This window comes from Antechinus flavipes, chromosome 4 (genome assembly GCF_016432865.1).
Source record: "Antechinus flavipes isolate AdamAnt ecotype Samford, QLD, Australia chromosome 4, AdamAnt_v2, whole genome shotgun sequence".
Taxonomy (NCBI): domain Eukaryota; kingdom Metazoa; phylum Chordata; class Mammalia; order Dasyuromorphia; family Dasyuridae; genus Antechinus; species Antechinus flavipes.
Window position 1 is genome coordinate 365429799 of NC_067401.1, and position 19323 is coordinate 365449121.

At 31.5% G+C, this 19323-nt stretch overlaps 1 protein-coding gene across 1 annotated transcript in view; it reads right to left on the reverse strand.

The window, feature by feature from the left end:
* The window catches only part of IARS2 (isoleucyl-tRNA synthetase 2, mitochondrial), a 53742-nt gene that overhangs the window by 17850 nt on the left and 16569 nt on the right, over window positions 1–19323 (reverse strand). Inside the window, exons 10-14 of the mRNA XM_051998262.1 lie at window positions 18480–18570; window positions 17636–17787; window positions 14321–14481; window positions 4106–4208; window positions 2227–2320 (exon numbers count right to left, since the gene is read on the reverse strand). Of these exons, the coding sequence (XP_051854222.1) occupies window positions 2227–2320; window positions 4106–4208; window positions 14321–14481; window positions 17636–17787; window positions 18480–18570 (601 nt within the window). The remainder of the gene's footprint in view (window positions 1–2226; window positions 2321–4105; window positions 4209–14320; window positions 14482–17635; window positions 17788–18479; window positions 18571–19323) is intronic.

Consider the following 19323-nt stretch of genomic DNA (forward strand, 5'->3'; position numbering starts at 1 on the left):
ATTAGTATCAGCAATCATTTAAAATACTATTTGTACTAAAAATAAAGATTTTTTTTTCAAACAGAACTTAATACTATAGATTCAAACTATTTGAAATTATGCATCATTTTAATTATACAAAAACATAGAAGAAATGGATAATATATTATCACTAAATTCAAAAACATTAATACTTCAAAACATTAATTCAAAACAAGAATTCAAAAACATTAATACTCATCATTGAATTTTCTTATACTAAAAATAACTACTAAAATACTCAAACACTTAAAAAAAAACACTGTAAGCATTAAATAAAATCCAACTTTCCTTTCACTGTTTTTTCTTTGGATATGATTTCTCTTTCATTTGCACTCATTTTATGCTTTTTTTTTTAATGAACTTAAATAATCAAATCAAAATATTATCTATATACATAATTTTTTTTTCTTACTACAAATTATTAGAGGCAGGGCCTGTTTCTTTTTATTTATCTCAGAGTCTATTATTACATTGTATTCTTTGATGGAATCAAATTGGGAGAATGCCCTCTATTTGTGTAGATCATAAAACAACCATTATCTCATTCTGTGGTATTCTTGCCTATTCCTTCCTGTAAATTCTCAACAAGAGATCAACACCCAGAAAGCTATCCTCTATATCTTTTATAAAATTGTTACGAATTGGGTAATCCATCACTTGCTCTAAATACCTAAACAATTTCTACTACTTCCTTTTTCAGTTATATACTGCTTTAATGTCTTTACAATTAGATATTTATTTTTTACACTAGAAGTCTTCATTGGTGATGTCCTCAGGAAAACACGTAATAAAAAGGATAAGACAGAATACTAAGCACTCAAAATACTACGCAATCAACACTAATCAAGTATCAATAAAATACTAAGCACTTCTTGTTGGCAAGCTTTATTAAAGTTCTTGTTCTCTACTCAAAAGAGAGATCTAAGGTTAGTAGGTAGATACTATGAATTAAGATTTTTGTGTATTATTTGTAAATTTCACTGACTATTGCTGATTGCTTCCATTTCATTATAGTGAAAAATCAAAGTTTACTGCACCAATTATGTACATTTACATGTTTCTCTTATAAATATGTAAATATGAAATTCAAAATACAACATTTTTGTTTGGAAATATAATCACAGAATTTCATTTAATGAATTCCTCTATTTCTTGAATTCTCTAAATGTTAGGTTAAGAGTGGGCATCATTTTTCTATAAGAAGATACTAATAGAAGCAGCAATGCCTGAACTTCATATGTTAAGAAAATCAGTGACACAACTTTCATTACATTTGAAGCCAATCAAGAGCCCTGAATTTAATTTATTTAATTTATACTCAGTAAAGACTTTTGTTTTGTATGACTGTTTTTTAAGAAATCACTCATTAATGATATTAACAATGGTTATTTAAATACTTTTCTTTTTCTTTTTTGATGAGGCAACTGGAGTTAAGTGACTTGCCCAGGGTCACACAGCTAGGAAATTTTAATTGTCCGAGACCAAATTTGAACTGAAGTCCTTCAGACTTCAGGGCTGGTGTTCTATCTACTGTTCCAACTAGCTGCCCTAATTTTTTAAAAAACATGTTAGCAAAGGCCTCTTGAAATAACATTTTTGGAAGCAAAGGTGATATGTGAAAATATTAGATATTAAATCCTGACACTGCTCATCAGTGATATTTCTGGAGGGAAAAAAACCTAAAAAGTCCAAATTTTCTAAAAAAAAAAAAAAATAATAATAATAATAAAACGCTTTAAATCTAATTACTCTAAATTCATTACTTATTTAGCTATTTTCAGTCACTTTCTCCTTTCCCTGTTTTTTCATGATTAGTTACCTTAGGAAAACATTTCCCTTCTTCATTTCACCTGTCTAATTTACTCTATTCACAACTAATTAAACATAATAGTAGTATTTGCTATGTATTTGTAATTTAAAAGAAAGGAGAAAAAAAAAGTTGTGAAGTATATAGAAAGCATGGCCTATTGCATTATATTGTATTATATACAATACAGTCCTATAGTGGACTAGTTCTCAAAACATATTACTTAATCTCCATCAGTCTAATATTGTCATTGTAAAAATCTTTGGCTATGTTACAACTCTAAGATATCTAATTTTTAAAAGGAGAAAATTTATTAGAGCTTTTGAGTTTGTTCACATTTTTTTAATCTTAAACCTTTCAATGATAACATAATATATAACATTCTCTTTACTAAATACCTGGAAGAACACAATTCCATGAAGTTCCACTTTCAAACCAGATATCCAAGATATCCTGACCTGGCACATATTCCAATGCATCAGGATCACCAAGCTAATGAGATATAAGTGAAAAGAACATTTTAACTATCCAAAACTATAGCTAAATTCAGAAAAGCTTAATACTTTACTTGTCATTGAATATTCTACTAGAATAATTATTAAAATACTCAAACACTTAAAAAAAATTCTAAGCGTGAAGTAAAATCAAACTTTCTCTTCCCTCTTTCCTTGTAACACACACATAACAAGATGGATATGATTTCTCTTTCACTTGATCTCATCATATTTCATGCTTTTTGTGTGGACTTGATCAAATTAGAACATTTTCTATGCACACTTTATTGTTTTCTACTATAAATTATTAGCAATAGGACCTGTTTCTTCTTATTCATTTCAGGATCTCTACATTACATTGTATTCTTTGATTGAATCAAGTTGTAAAGATGCACTCTATTTGTGTAGATCACAAGGCAACAATGTCTTCTCATCCTGTAATATCCTTGCCTATGACTTCTCAGAGTTCTCACTAGGAGAGCAACACAACACCCAGAAAACTATCTTCTAAATCTTTTTTTAAATCTTATTAGGAGTTGGGCTATCCATTACTTGCTCTCAATACCTAAACATTTTTTACCACTTCCTTTTCCAATTATATATTTCCTCAATGTCTTCACAATTAGGTCATTTCCTTCTTAAATAGAAGTCATAACTGGTAATGTGCTTCAGTCTACTTATAACCTATATATGTCTTTTTCATTGTCCTTTGGAGTACTTCCTTGACTAGTGGTATCTCTTTAAAAAACAAAAACATATGTCAAAGAGGGATTTATGATCAGAAGGCTTAAAGCCTGGAGGGATCTTGGATCCCAATCTTTCAAATTACAGCCAAAAATGAGTTTCTTTCAAAATTTTTTTTGAGCTCCAAGGGTTAAAAAATCAGCCATGTACTGACACATCAACACACATAGCTTATATTTTGCAGATAAACGATGAGCTGGACTCAAAATTGAAGAGGTGAAAAGTGACTTGCATTGCTCGTGAAAACTTATCTAGTACTTTCAATGATCTTGAGTGTTGTATATAAAGTGCTAAATAAATATTTAATTAAACGACTGTAATTTCCATAGTCATTAGATAACACAATTTCAGTTCATGTCTGGGCATTGTTATTAATTTTTTTGAAAATAAACACTTTCTGACATCATTATTTTAGAGCAGCTAAAACTATCAAATATATATTTCTGATTAATTTTTAATTGAATCGTGCAAAGTTCAAGTGTTATTCTCAACTCTTACAAACGAACTCTGAGCAACTTTCAATACAAATGCAAGGATTTGTAATACATTGCAGTTTAATAAAGAACTCCAAATCACCAATATTAGCAGAAATATACATACAATTTTCATTAATAAAGCACTTTTTTCCATCACAATCTTGAGAATAGTTCATGTGATATTGTTATTCCTATTTTGCAAATGAGGAAACTGAAGCTCAAAAATGAAACAATTTGCATAGTAGCAGAATGCCAGATATTGTAAGATTTGGGACTTGTATATGTGTCTTTTTGATTCCAAATCTAATGCTCTTCTTATATCACGCTGCTTCAATATTATCTATCACTAAATTAAATTCTATCCTGTCCAGCCATACATGCCCTATTTTAGATCTAGAATGTGTTTTTCTTATATTTTTATATTTTATCAATTATATTAAGCTCATTTTAAAATTACATCATAAAATAATTAATAAAGTAAAAAAAAAAAAAAAAAGAAAGAAAGAAAGAAAAAAATCACCCTTAAGGCTTATACTATTCAAAATTTGCAATTACAAATTTACCCGAGATAAGACTTTTTGAGGCAGAAGCTTTTCAGGAGGAAGAGTCCACCAGATATCACTTCCATGTTTTTCTACTAGTTGAACAAGATGATCAATAGTTTCACTATTGAAGGAAAAAAATAATCAGAGCCAGTGAGATAGTGGTTAAAGTAAAAAAAAAAAAAAATAGCATTAGTGCTTTTATTTCCAACCCCAAATTGAGCTCTACAGTTACACAGATATAACTGTAAACTACTAGACACCAGTTCACTTCAAACTATTTCAGAAACAAACCCACTATTCTACTTTCTCCACAAAACTAATATTTATTCTCCAAAATTTTCTTATTACATTTAAAAGAATCATTATTCTACCAATTAAAAGGCTCAAATGAACCAAACCATTTAAATATTTAATATGTGCCACATGGAAGGGATACAAATACAAAAGTTCCTATCTTTAGGAATTTGTACTCTTAAAAGTAGGAAGCTACACATATGTGAACTAGGGTATACTATATATGGGCACTTGGTTTTACTAAAGCATAAGGACAATAAATGGAACTAAAGGGAAATCTAATGACATTCCCTTTCAAAAAAGTAAAGGTACAAAGATCATTCTCCAATAAATGAGTATAAACAGTTTTCATAAGAATAACTACCATATAAATGTTGCGAATCACATGTAAGGAGAAACAAATGAAAACATCCCTAAGATTTTATCTTCTATAGTGTAAATCGACAAAAGGAACACAAGCTAGAATAATCAATAATGGAGGTTTAAGGGAAGGCAAGCATATTAGTGCAATGTTGATAAACCTGTGAATCAGCATCACCAACTGGGGAAAGCAATTTGAAAATTAGAGAAACAAAAGTGATTAAAATATCCAAATGCTTTGAGCCAGAGATGCTATTTCCTCATTTATACCCCAAGGAGGACAATGTACCAAAATATTTATAGCAGTCTTTTTTGTTGATAACAATGAATTGGAGGGCAGCGAGGTGGTGCAATGGATAGAACACCAGCCCTAAAGCCAGGAAGACCTGAGTTCAAATCTGGACGCAGACACTTAATACTTCCTAGCTGTGTGATCCTGGGCAAGTCACTCAATCACAATTGCCTCACCAAAAAACAAATAAACAAACAATGAATTGGAAATGGATGCCAACTGCAAAATGGCTAAACAAACGAAACACAGGAAAGGAATGGAATGTAACTGTGCTGTAAGAAAGGACATATCCATACTATAAGAAACAATGTAATGTGATGAATATGGTAAGATACATATGAACCAATTCTGAGTGAAGAATGAACCAAGATAAAACAGTATGTACTAGGACTACGACAACATAAATGAAAAAACCCACTGCACAGACACAGACACTCCCTCCTCCCAAAAGGGAAAGCTGCAAAATTATAAAACATTAATACTAGCTCAAAAGAAGAAATTGTGACAAAATACTCCCACCTCACAACCCTTTGCAGAGGTTAGGGATGCACAAGTTTTGTACCTTATACATATGTTCAGACTTTTAAAATTAGTTATGCTGCTTTTTCCCTTACCTTTTTCTTTTGGTCTTTAAAAAATATTGTTTGTGCATATCCTTTGATCCAGCAGTGTTTCTACTGGGCTTATACCCCAAAGAGATACTAAAGAAGGGAAAGGGACCTGAAGTGCCAAAATGTTTGTGGCAGCCCTGTTTGTAGTGGCTAGAAGCTGGAAAATGAATGGATGCCCATCAATTGGAGAATGGATGAGTAAATTGTGGTATATGAATGTTATGGAATATTATTGTTCTATAAGGAATGACCAGCAGGATGAAAACAGGACTGGCAAGACTTACATGAACTGATGCTAAGTGAAATGAGAAGAACCAGGAGATCATTATATACCTCAACAACAATACTGTTAGAGGATGTATTCTGATGGAAGTGGATCTCTTCGATAAAGAGAGCTAATTCAGTTTCAATTGATCAAAGATGGGCAGAAGCAGCTACACCCAAAGAAAGAACACTGGGAGATGAATAGAAACTGCTTGCATTTTTGTTTTTCTTCCCGGGTTATTTATACCTTCTGAATTTTCCCTGTGCAACAAGAAAACTGTTCGGTTCTGTACACATATATTGTATCCAGGATATACTGTAACCTATTCAACATGTAAAGGACTGCTTGCCATCTAGGGGAGGGGGTGGAGGGAGGGAGGGGAAAAATCGGAACAGAAGTGAATGCAAGGGATAATGCTGTAAAAAATTACTCTGGCATACTAACATTTCTCTGAAGGGCTACAGCAGTTATTATGAAGGGCCCCAGAAAAATCAAGTGACCAATTTCTACCATAACAATGCTAAAAGCTCAATTTCCTTTTAGAATTTTCTTTTAGAAGAGAGGAAAAGACTCATGAGTGACAAATGATAAGAAAATTAAAAAGAATTTACAAGAGTCTGCATACTCTGTAAGTGTGCAAAACATGACCAGAAGAGTTCTATCAATAAAAAGTTATTTAAAAAAAAAAAAAAGTTTATTGCCTGGAATATAATAGCCTCTAAATTATTTTCCTACCTACCTTCACTACATACTCTCATTATACAAAACACTAACAGATTTCTCTTCCTAAAACACTACTTTCATTGGGTTACTTTCCTGTTAAAAACCAACTAGAATTAGTAGCCAGGTATTCAAGACCTCCAATCTGGTACCTAACCTATTTTTCTATTCTTTTATTTTTGGCTGAGGCAATTGGGGTTAAGTGACTTGCCCAAGGTCACACAGCTAAGAAGTGTTAAGTGTCTGAGACCAGATTTGAACTTAGGTCATCCTGACTTCAGGGCTGATGCTCTATCCACTGTGCCACCTAGCTGCCCCTATTTTTCTATTCTTAACTTCCAATACTCTTTTATAGTGAATCTCTTAACACTGCCAAACAGAGTCATTCATTTTTTCTAAAATAAACTAACTAGACTCGTCCTTTCCAACAACTGTTCACCTAGTTCCTCTTGCTCCACTTTATCCAAGAAGATACCTCCTATTTCTCTGACTTAACTCCACACATTCAAGACTCACCTCAGTTTTTACCTCCTTCATGAGGTCTTCCTGGACACTCCAATTTTGTCACCTCTTCTATTAAATTATTTATGTAGACTACTTAATTCACATTTTAATTATTTGTGCCAAGGATTCTGTGCTAAGTCTGAAGTCAGGAAGACCTCAGTTCAAATCATGTTTCAAAATAAATGGTGCTCTTTGATCAATGCACAACTAAAATGAAGAATATTGTAAAAAACTAACGTCAATAAACCAGAAAATACTAACATTTCTCTGAAGGGCTACAGCAGTTATTATGAAGGGCCCCAGAAAAATCAAGTGACCAATTTCTACCACAACAATGCTAAAAGCTCAATTTCCTTTTAGAAGAGAGGAAAAGACTCATGAGTGACAAATGATAAGAAAATTAAAAAGAATTTACAAGAGTCTGCATACTCTGTAAGTGTGCAAAACATGACCAGAAGAGTTGCCCTAAGTTTGGGGATCAAGATGATATCCAGAATAAGTCACTTCCCCATCAATGTTACTATTCAAGAAAATGACTCATTTATTGAAATTAGAAACTTCTTGGATGATAGATTCAAAAAGTGCTGAGACTAGGTGCTGCTCATGCCATTTCTCAAGTCCAAAAAGGATGGGTTAACTTTTGAAAGAATTAAACTCATATCAAGCTTAGCTGCCCTGATGGAATAGGCTACAATAAAAACAAACAAACAAACAATACTCTACTATAAATAAAGGACAATTTCTGGATGGTATCTATGCTGCTAAGGCTCAGTGCTCCAGGCTGACTGCAGGTCTGAAAAGTGTCCCAGGTGCTGGTGGGAGCTTCCTGTGTTCCCAACACTGGCTGAGATGTTAAGATAAAATATATTTGGTCCTTAGGGGACTAGTGCCTTTTATTCTGATGAATGATAAAAATGTACTTAAGATTACACTGAACTAGTCCAGTGGTACAGAGTTAAGTACGTGATCTCAGGTTCCTAGAGACCTAGCCTAAATTTTGGAAGATCTTTTTATCAAAGGAATATAATTAAGTTCAGAAAGCCTTCTTGACAGAAGGTTTATCATCTTTTTTTTTTTCCCAATGTACCAAAAATTATGTTCTTGACATTATTATTGAATCATTTCAGTCATATCTGATTCTCCATGACCCCTTTTGGGATTTTCTTGATAGATATACTGAAGTGATTTTCCATTTTGTTCTCCAACTCAATCATCTATTGATGAGGAAACTGAGGCAAACAAGGTTAAGTGACTTGCCCAGGAACTGAAGTCCTCCTAATGCCAGCAAACAAATAAGCAAAAAGATAAAATAAATGAGAGGGTTGGACTTCATGTCCTTTAAGGCTCTGAAATCTCTAATCCCATAAGCTGTGTTTGTCTAGGTTAGGTGCCAAAATCAATTTCAAGCTTCTCAGAGTTAAACAATATGAAATAATTCTCTCTGATATCATTACAGCACAATGCTATGATTTAAAGTAAGGCTACAGTTCAGAACTGCAATACTTTATAGCTTTAAGAGAATATAAATACCCCTCACTTCTTTAAAATTTTAATTCTAATTTTGGTAAATTCTATAGTTGATCAAATCAGATGAACAATCTTTCATAATTCCAAGTCTCTTTCTTCATTTTATTATTCTGGAATATAATAGCCTCTAAATTATTCCTTACATTAAATATTTAATTGATAAACTTAAGATAATATACATTACCTTTAATAAAGGTAGCAGAAACTTCACCTATCACTATGCAATCTAGTTATTTATGTATTTCATTTCAAAAAGCAGTAAGTCCATCATAAAACTTCTGTACATGTAGACCTTATCTAAAACATTACATTATGAATTACTTGCAGGTTTCAAACAGTGAAAAGTAATAAGGACATTCAAGCTACCTTGTGACCAATCATTCTGAACTTTAAAAATGACTACACTGAATGCTTGACCTGTTACCAGAAATTAAGCAACATCATGACTACAAAAAAAAAAACTATTTCTGTTCCAAAGTTATCACTTTTTTTGTATTCATAAGTAGAAAAGCAAGCACCAAAAGATAAGTTTTCATTTACAAGACAATATTAAACAAATTCTTTAGGTAGCTTATTTGGAAAGAGGTAATGAGATGAATGCTAGTTCAGAATGAAGTTCCAAGAATAAAATCCTGTGTTCTAAATTTTTAACCTATATTTATAAGACAATTTAGTAAAGGGAATTTCATTTTAAATAGGAAAAATCAAAGAAATCAATAATTTCCAACTAGAGAACTCTTCAAAAACTAAGATAAATGAGATTATATGGTAACTGAAGAAACCTTACAAATTGTACTTTAAATTTTCAGAATAGTCTAGCTACTTTCAATGTTTCTCTAATTCTTCAGGAAATAAATGCTTTCCTTACCAACTATGGTCACTAATAATGATGTTAAACCTTAATATAAGAAATTACTTTCTACAAAATCATTAGTTGTTGATTTAGTAATAAGAAAAAACCCTGAAAATTGGAAAATATAGAAATATTTTAACAGTTTAACTTTAAATATCAAATCATTATTTACTCCTTTCAAATACAGTGTCCCACAAGACAGAATAGTCAACTATAGCAATCTAGTGTTTGACAAACCCAAAGATTCTAACTTTTGGGATAAGAATTCATTATTTGATAAAAACTGCTGGGATAACTGGAAATTAGTATGGCAGAAATTAGGCAAAGACCCATACTTAACACCATATACCAAGATAAGATCAAAATGGGTCTATGACCTAGGCATAAAGAACGAGATTATAAATAAATTAGAGGAACATAGGATAGTTTATCTCTCAGACTTGTGGAGGAGAAAGAAATTTGTGACCAAAGATGAACTAGAGACCATTACTGATCACAAAATAGAAATTTTTGATTATATCAAATTAAAAAGCCTTTGTACAAACAGAACGAATGCAAACAAGATTAGTAGGGAAGCAACAAACTAGGAAAACATCTTTACAGTTAAAGGTTCTGATAAAGGCCTCATTTCTAAAATATATAGAGAACTGACTCAAATTTATAAGAAATCAAGCCATTCTCCAATTGATAAATGGTCAAAGGATATGAACAGACAATTTTCAGATGATGAAATTGAAACTATTACCACTCACATGAAAGAGTGTTCCAAATCACTATTGATCAGAGAAATGCAAATTAAGACAACTCTGAGATACCACTACACACCTGTCAGATTGGCTAAGATGCCAGGAAAAAATAATGATGAATGTTGGAGGGGATGCGGGAAAACGGGGACACTGATGCATTGTTGGTGGAGTTGTGAATGAATCCAACCATTCTGGAGAGCAATCTGGAATTATGCCCAAAAAGTTATCAAAATGTGCATATCCTTTGATCCAGCAGTGTTTCTATTGGGCTTATACCCCAAAGAGATACTAAAAAAGGGAAAGGGACCTGTATGTGCCAAAATGTTTGTAGCAGCCCTGTTTGTAGTGGCTAGAAACTGGAAAATGAATGGATGCCCTTCAATTGGAGAATGGCTGGGTAAATTGTGATATATGAATGTTATAGAATATTATTGCTCTGTAAGGAATGACGAGCAGGATGAATACAGAGAGGCTTGGAGAGACCTACATGGACTGATGCTAAGTGAGATGAGCAGAACCAGGAGATCATTATACACTTCGACAACGATATTGTATGAGGATGTATTCTGATGGAAGTTGATTTCTATGACAAAGAGACCTAACTGAGTTTCAATGGATAAATGATGGACAGAAACAGCTATACCCAAAGAAGGAACACTGGGAAACGAATGTGAACTATTTGCATTTTTTATTTTCTTCCCGAGTTATTTTTACCTTCTGAATCCAATTCTCCCTGTGCAACAGGAGAACTGTTCGGTTCTGCAAATATGTATTGTATCTAGGATATACTGCAACATATTTAACATATATAGGACTGCTTGCCATCTTGGGGGGGGAGGGGGAGTGGAGGGAGGAAGGGGAAAAATCGAAACATAAGCGAGTGCAAGGGATAATGTTGTAAAAAATTACCCTGGCATGGATTCTGTCAATACAAAGTTATTATTAAATAAAATAAAATTTAAATAAAAACAAAAACAAAAACAAAACAAAAAAACAGTGTCCCTTTTTTTAATGTTACCTTGTTAAAATAACCTACAAAAAAGTTTCATACTATATCAAAATATATAATTATAATCTTAGAAAGATACTATACCTATGTAAAAAGAAAAACTAATGTGCTCAAGATATCATACCAAATATAAAATGCAAATGATCAGAAAATAGATTTCATGACCGAAATAATTTTTTTATTTTGTCTCTACTAATCATTAAATTTAGGACATGAATCTAAATCTAGTTTTTCTTCTATTTAAAGATTTGATATACATCCAGACAGGCAATTTCCTAGTTTTATGTTGTCCAAATATTAAAAAGAAAAATCAATCACATAGAGGAAATTGGGATTATCAAATATAACAATAATTCCAATAGAGTACTGTTATTCCTGATGGGCACTGGCATACTACTGTATAAAGAAGAAGAGAATCATTTGGCTTCACACAATTTAGGTACAAGAGGACAGGGGACAGGGAAAGGGGTTGGTGTTGGGGAACAAGAGACAAGAAAATTACTCAATTTGTTTTCTAAAATGTATTTCATGTAAATAAAAGATGAATACCAAGCAACATTTTTCCCTTTCTGAAGGCAAGTGTTATAGTAATGAAGAAGGAACTACTGCCATCAATAAGATATAGTGTACAGGAAAATGACCTATGAATTAACAGAAAGTATACTTTAAATTTGTCATTTCCATAGGCCAATGTGTATATCTGTGCTATTTCAAAACTACAAACCTATTAGTTATCATACGATTAAAAGGCAGCTACAGCATAAAAAATAAATAAAATTAATTCTTAACCATCAATAAAAGAATACTGGTAACCAAAGGAAATTCACTTGAATTTTTCAGACTTTAATAAAAGTTTTCATTTGTTTCACCTTTATGATGCTCATTTTAATGAGCCCACACTCCTAATCAGAAGGAATGGACTGAAAAATGTCTACTTGCTCATTTTATTTACACTTAAGCTTCTTTCACATGGAAACATTCAGAAAACATTTTCCTAATAATGATGATGAAAAAATAAACATGTCTACAAGCTATGCTTAAGTTTTCTGGTAAAGTACTTATATAAAAATATATCTGGATTCAAATTTCATATCTTACATTTACTACTTGTGATCCTAGGTAAGTCCCTTAAAACTCTTTGAGCTCTGATTTCCTCATTTTTAAAATGAGAGGATAGGGCCAGACAGTATCTGTGGTATTAGACCATAGACCATAGATTCAGTGATGATTATATTTGGGTGGGACAGTGACTTTTGCACCTTCTTTCTCTAGGTGGCGCAATTATACAAGGGAGTAACAATATAAAATATTTCAAAAAAGAAAACTAAAATAAAAAGAGCAGTACTTTCACAGAGAATACAAGAAATTCTTAAGAATGATGATAAATAAGTTTGGCATACTTGTTTTCATATAAATAAGCAAACACTAAGCTAAAAAAAAAATAAAGTTATTGATTTGTAAGTTTTTACAAGTAGTAATAGCAATATCAGGTCAAAGTAGTAATGGTGATACAATGGATAGAATACTTGGCATGGAGTCAGGAAGATTCACCTTCCTAAATTCAAATCTGGCTTCAGACACTTATTAGTTGTGTGTCCCTGGACAAGTCACTTAACCCTATTTGCCTCAATTTCCTCATCTGTAAAATGAACTGGAAAAAGAAATATCAAACTACTCTATTATCTTTGCCAACAAAAAAATCTCAACAAAGTTAAAATTACCATGTACCAAAATTAAACATTATGCCATATTATCATGATACATCTTTTCTACTATACTTTCTGTAAACTAAAAAATATTTTATAATCACTTAGGTTTATTCTTAGCAGTGAGAGGTAACATGATATAGTGGTAATAATACTGCTCCTGGAATTAGAAGAGACACAATACTAGATATATGACCAGAGGCAAATTATTTAACTTTTTGTTCCAGGCAAAATGTTGGCCCTTAATTAGCACCAACTGATTTAAACTGACTTTTTTAAGACTCTTCCAATAAAACAAGAAAAAAAGGCTGAGAGAATAATTATAAGCAAGGAGGAAATACAATTGCTTTTTGCTGCCATGATTTACTGAGAAAATCCCAAAGTCAACCAAAAAGTTAACTGAAACACTGAACTCATCAAAGTTGCAGGACATAAAAAAAATCCACCTATCATCAAATTCTTTTATAGCTCCAACTCCTTAAGTACACACAACTAGAAAGAAAAATTTTGTTCAAATTAATTAAATTTAACTTGCAATGAATTCACTAAGTCGGGAGAATGGAAGACTAAAGCAATCATTGAAAAAATAAGTCTAATAACTATAAAATGACAGCAACTGTATGGAAGATCTTACAACCAGCTCCATGGGCCAGATCTATAAAGTGATCACCAAACCAAACCACCTACTTCCACCAAACTCCTGATTTGCCAAAAAGGGGAATATAGGTACTCACTTTATTAGCTCCAGTGAGTTAATATTCTCCCCAATCCCACTGAGGTATTTTGTTGTCAATAATATATCATTAAAAATCTCAAGGATTCAGGTAAGTCAAGAGTGTCTCTTTTTCCCAAAATTATTGGAGACCTCAGAGCTAGTTTCCAAAATTCCTTCAGTTATTTATAATCTAAAATCAATTCCTCAATTCTCATTGGAAAATAACAAGTTACTTATTTCAAGCTATAATCAACAGAAAAAGTTACCTCATCTAATTATAAAATTTTAAAACCTCACCTTTTATACCAATTCCTCATCAACTGCAAGAAAGGGTTCCAGAAATTTAGGATCATGGATAGATAAACTAAGGTGAAAGGAAGAGAATAAAGGAAAAGGGAAAAAGCTAGAATAGTGTGGTGTTATTCCCTAAATAGAAATGGGTAGTTGCTATCTATAGATTTATTCCTACAGCAGAAGTATCTGGCTTTAGGAAAAAATAATTGTTTTACCAAATAATGAAAGAAGAAAATTTTGATAAAATTTTATCTAGAGAACAAAGTATACATTCTATAATTTATTCCAAAAAACATCTTACTAAAATTTTATAAAACATACAGGAAAAAGTTTCTACCTGTTAATCAAGACTTCATCTTTTGTCTTATGATGGAACACAGGAATTGGAACACCCCAAACCCTTTGCCTTGAGATACACCAATATGGTCTTCTCTCTGTCATATCCACCATATTGTTCATTGCTGATGCAGGAATAAATTTCACCTTTCTTAATGATTCCTGCAATAAGTTTACAAATGTATTTTTAAAAATTGGGTTACTGATGTTACGCTAAGAAAAAATTACATAAAATTAATAAAAGAAACTAAAAATCTTTTCGTGTGTTTACTGGAGGAACCCATTAAGTGATAATCCAGGGCAGATATAAAGTATTTATCAAAGATCATAACAACAGATTAGGATTAGAACTACCAAACTTCATTAATAATAATTGCATCCATGTTTCAATCATAAAAAACAAATTAGCATTATATGACTAAAGATTATGAACAGTTTTCAAAAGAACAATTGTCAACTATTAAAAATTATATGAAATAATAATTTAAATCACTATTACTAAGAAAAAAAAAGTTTCATCTCAGAAAATTTAAGGATATCACAAAGAGGAAGAATAGTCAACACTGAATAGGATTATAGAGATACATTAAAGAACTTTTGTGGGGCTGAGAATGGTACAACCACTCCAAAAAGTAATTTGGAATCATGCAAAGAGAAAGACTAACATGCGTCTATAGCTTCTTACATAGAAATTTCATTGGTAAGCATATATCCGAAGAAAGTCAAAAGACAAAAAGAAAAGTTCCATAAACATTTACAGCATCTATTTTTTTTCATAGTAGCAAACATATGGAAATAAATTAGAAGTCCACCAACTGGGGAAGAGCTATACAAATTATGATACATGAATATAATGAAATATAACTATGTAGTAAAATGACGAATATGACAGACACAAAAGCATGGAAACTTTTAAGAACTGATTACAATGAAGTAAGCAGAAGTAGGAAAACAAGATGCAGGATGACAACAATGTAAAGGGAAAAAACACCAATAGTATCAGTGAGTGCTTATAAAATTATAATGATAAAGTTTGAGGAAGATATATGAGAAGGCACCTCTCCATCTTTCTTTCTTTGAAGAAGCAGGAGAATATGGGTATGGAACATTACATAGACAATTTTATTTTATTTTATTTAATATGTTGGTTAGTTTTACTCAACTGTTTTCCCCTCTCTATTCTATTTTTAAAAATAGAGGCTAGCTATGTAGGAAGAAAAGGGATATAGTGAAAAATGTATATGACAAAAACAAAATATACCTATAAAAATTTATGAAAGCAAGCAGAAAACAAATTAGTATATCTTAAAGAAGTATTTCAGAACCCAAAACTATCAGCTCACTTGATATTTTAAAGAAAACATTTTTCACCCTTTATATGGATACTTCTGTCTAATGGGAACTATAGATCAAGTCTTAAAATTTTTTTTTTATTGAGAACTGGAATACATTTCAATTAGAGATTAGTAAAAATAAAGTTGTAATTTCCCCGCCAAGTTCAAAAAACACATGAAACTTCTCCATGGATCCCTAAGGGAATTGTGAAAGAACTAAGAACTCCTGTTATAAATATATATATATATATATATATGTATATACACACACATACACATATATATATAGATGCAAATAACTTTTTGTAAGAATTTCTCTTTTGGTATAAAACAGGGAAACTTTTATTTTATGCAACCCACAGGACAAATGTTGAGTTTAGCTGTTAAAAAACACTTGTGTTCAATTGTAATACCCCAAAATGGCAATGCTATCCAATGTAGTTCTGTGACCTTTTACTTTGATGTTTTCTCCTTTAGTTATAACACTAAACTATTATGCTTTTTATTATTTGTGGTACTTGCTATTTTTTGGTTTCCTCCAATAAATTTGAAAAATATGTGGAACATTTTATACTTGTCTCAAGAAAAATTTCAATGTCTTTTTAAAAAAAAGTATGTGGCTTTCATTTTCAAATAATTTTTTAAAACACGAGTTGATTGCCTCCAGTTAGGGAAAAAAATGTTCCCTGTCCCTACTTTAATTTTACATATCTGTGAAAGGATGAATGAGTAAGGACCCATATTATAATGATTGTTTAATATAACAATAGATTCAATTTACACTACATTCCTAATTTGAGACTAACCTTTTAACCAAATTCAGGTGGGATCATGCTAAGTCAAAGACGCTCAAGTCCCTAAAACCAAAAGGAGATCAAAACAATAATGGGGAATTGGCCAACAGTAGTAATAGGGTCTTTTTCTACACTACCCAAAACACAGAGTGTTTTAAACTAACCTTCAAATTAATCTACATGTTCAAAGTTGAATAATATATATGGGGTTAGAAATGCCAAGTCCAATTTCAATATAGCATCCCGATTCAAAACTTTTCAGAGTACAACTACTAAAATGCTCTATGAAAAGCTAAAAGACTTAAATGAAAGACTTAGATTTTCTAATCAATACAATGGTACAACACAATCTGAAAGGACTCATGATGAAAAATGCTATCCAACTTCAGAGATACAACTAGTGAACTCCAAGTGCAAAGTGAAACATATTTTTTTTCAGTTTTTCATGTGTATGTGTATATGTATGTGTGTGTGTGTGTGTGTGTATGCATGCACATGTTTTCTAACATAGCTAATATGGAAACATGCTTTACATGAGTTCATATGTATAATTACTATATCATTTGCCTTTTTAATAAGTGGAGGAAGGGTTGGAAGGAGGGAAAGTATTTGGGATTCAACATATTTTAAAATGAATGCTAAAACTATAATAAAGATTTTAGAAATGAAATGCTTCATAAAAATGTTTCTAACATGATTAAAAACTTTACTTCATGAATTCAAAAATATTATTTAATCACAATGAAAATTCATTTTTCCAAAGCATAGAATTCCAAGTTGAATGATTAAGATAATAATTATTAAATAAAGAAAATATTATAGTTTTAAACTCTATTTTTTAAAACAAAAACCAATTACTTTTGTAGAGATTCTTATCATTTAATGTAAGTGTATATATATTTAGTAGCATAATGTGAGTCAAAAGATTAAGATTATACATTTCACAATTCATTAGCTAGTAGTGCAGCCTTGCCCATATCACATAACCTCCATGGCCATGTTTTATTTATCATTCATAAAATAAAAGATTATAAATGATCTTTAAGGTCCTATTAAGCTTTAAAAGTCATAGATTTTATAATCCTATGAATATAAGCAAATATAAGGGAAATATGTTTCTCCAAAGATTGTAAATGTATGTAAGTCGGGGAGAGGAATTATCCTATATTTATAGGAAAAATAATTTACCTTGGCTGTAGCTGTCATATTTCCTATCTTTACAAACCACTGCTTGCTAGAGCGAATTATCACTGGTTTCTTTGTCCTCCAGTCATAGGGATAACTATGTGTAATATCCTCTTGTTTTAGCAAATTCTTTGTAGATTGAAGCATCTTTATCACTAATAAAAAAGGGGAGGAGGGGAATGGGGGTGGAGAAAGGAACTCTTAGAAGAAGGTACATAGCAGTTTAAAACCTTCTAAGTACAATCCCAAAAATCATTCAACAGAATAAAGTCTGGGCTAAAAGTTGCTATCAATGAAGACATCTACTACCATGGGAAAAAAATTAATCTGTAGAACTCCTGGTAGAAAATGGATCAGTCACTCTTTCAGAAGAAAAGAGTGAAAAGTCTGAGCAGGGAATAAGTTTAACAACTATTATTCCACATAATGGCAGATACCTCTTCAGTTGAAAGCAAAGTGTAAAAATCAAATGATTATATAGAACCATAAGAACCAGAGCCACATCACAATATCACTCTATAAAGTCTTTTGGAATCCTAGAAACACCCAAATTTATTCTTGATTTAAGGAGAGTAGTTTTATTATAAATTCACTCTTCCATGAATCTACAAGTCACACAGACTGGTGAATGAAACATTGCTACTAATTAGAATCAGTTAAAAACACAAAGTAGCATACCATCTGGCCAAATAAATTAAGCTAAGCTACTTAAAAGTTTTGCTTTCTTCATGAAAGAATCAGCTTGAGTTACAGAACTCTAAAGACTAGAAGAAAAGAGACAGAGAGATGCTACTTGCTCCTGCTATCCACAGAATGTGCCTGAATGACAAGAGGAGGAAATACTGACCAATATCAGTTCCTTCTGCAAGGGCGTTCTTGTTCTCAAGTTCGCTTCCTGCAGCTTCTGTGAAATTCCCATCTTCATCCACCAAACAATCCTAGGAAGTTCATTTTAATCAATTAAAACAAAATGTTAAGAGACATCATCTTGTTGAGACATTTAATAATGTAAACAAGGAATTGATAATAAGATCTGATAATAACTAATTCTTGCTCTAAGATGAAAACTTAGATACATTTTAGTTCTAATGTAACAGGAATACACCTTAAGTTTAATAGCAAAAGCTATCAAAATATTTCAGTTCAAATAATAAAATGTCAGAATCACAAATCATAAAGGAATACTTTTCTTTATGACTTAAGCAATAAACATTTATAACACTTAAAAACCATCTTCATTCTAAAAAGCACTAATTGGAAGTGCCCTTAAAGTATTAAAATAGCTGAGACAGGGTTTCTTAAGGCAATTTTGTTAACTTTTAGTTTGTTTATAGTACCTTGGGAAGTAACATAACTATATTCCTTTTCCAATACACATTCTATTTATCACCATCTTCAACTAATGAAACTCCTTTAAAGCCAGCTAGTATACCTGAAAGTATACTTGTTCTAGGACCAGAGAACCTCCGTTCAAACTGACACTGACTACATGCCCTGAATCAATTCACTTAACCCCTCCAGGCCTGTGTTTCCTTATCTGTCAAAGAAAGGGGTTAGATTAGATGGTTTGTGAAGTTGCTTCCAGATCCATGATCTTTAACTCTAGGACCTTTCACAATTAGTCCCCAAAAACAAGATACAATTTAAAATATAATATACAATTTCAAATTTAACAAATCCTAATTTTTACA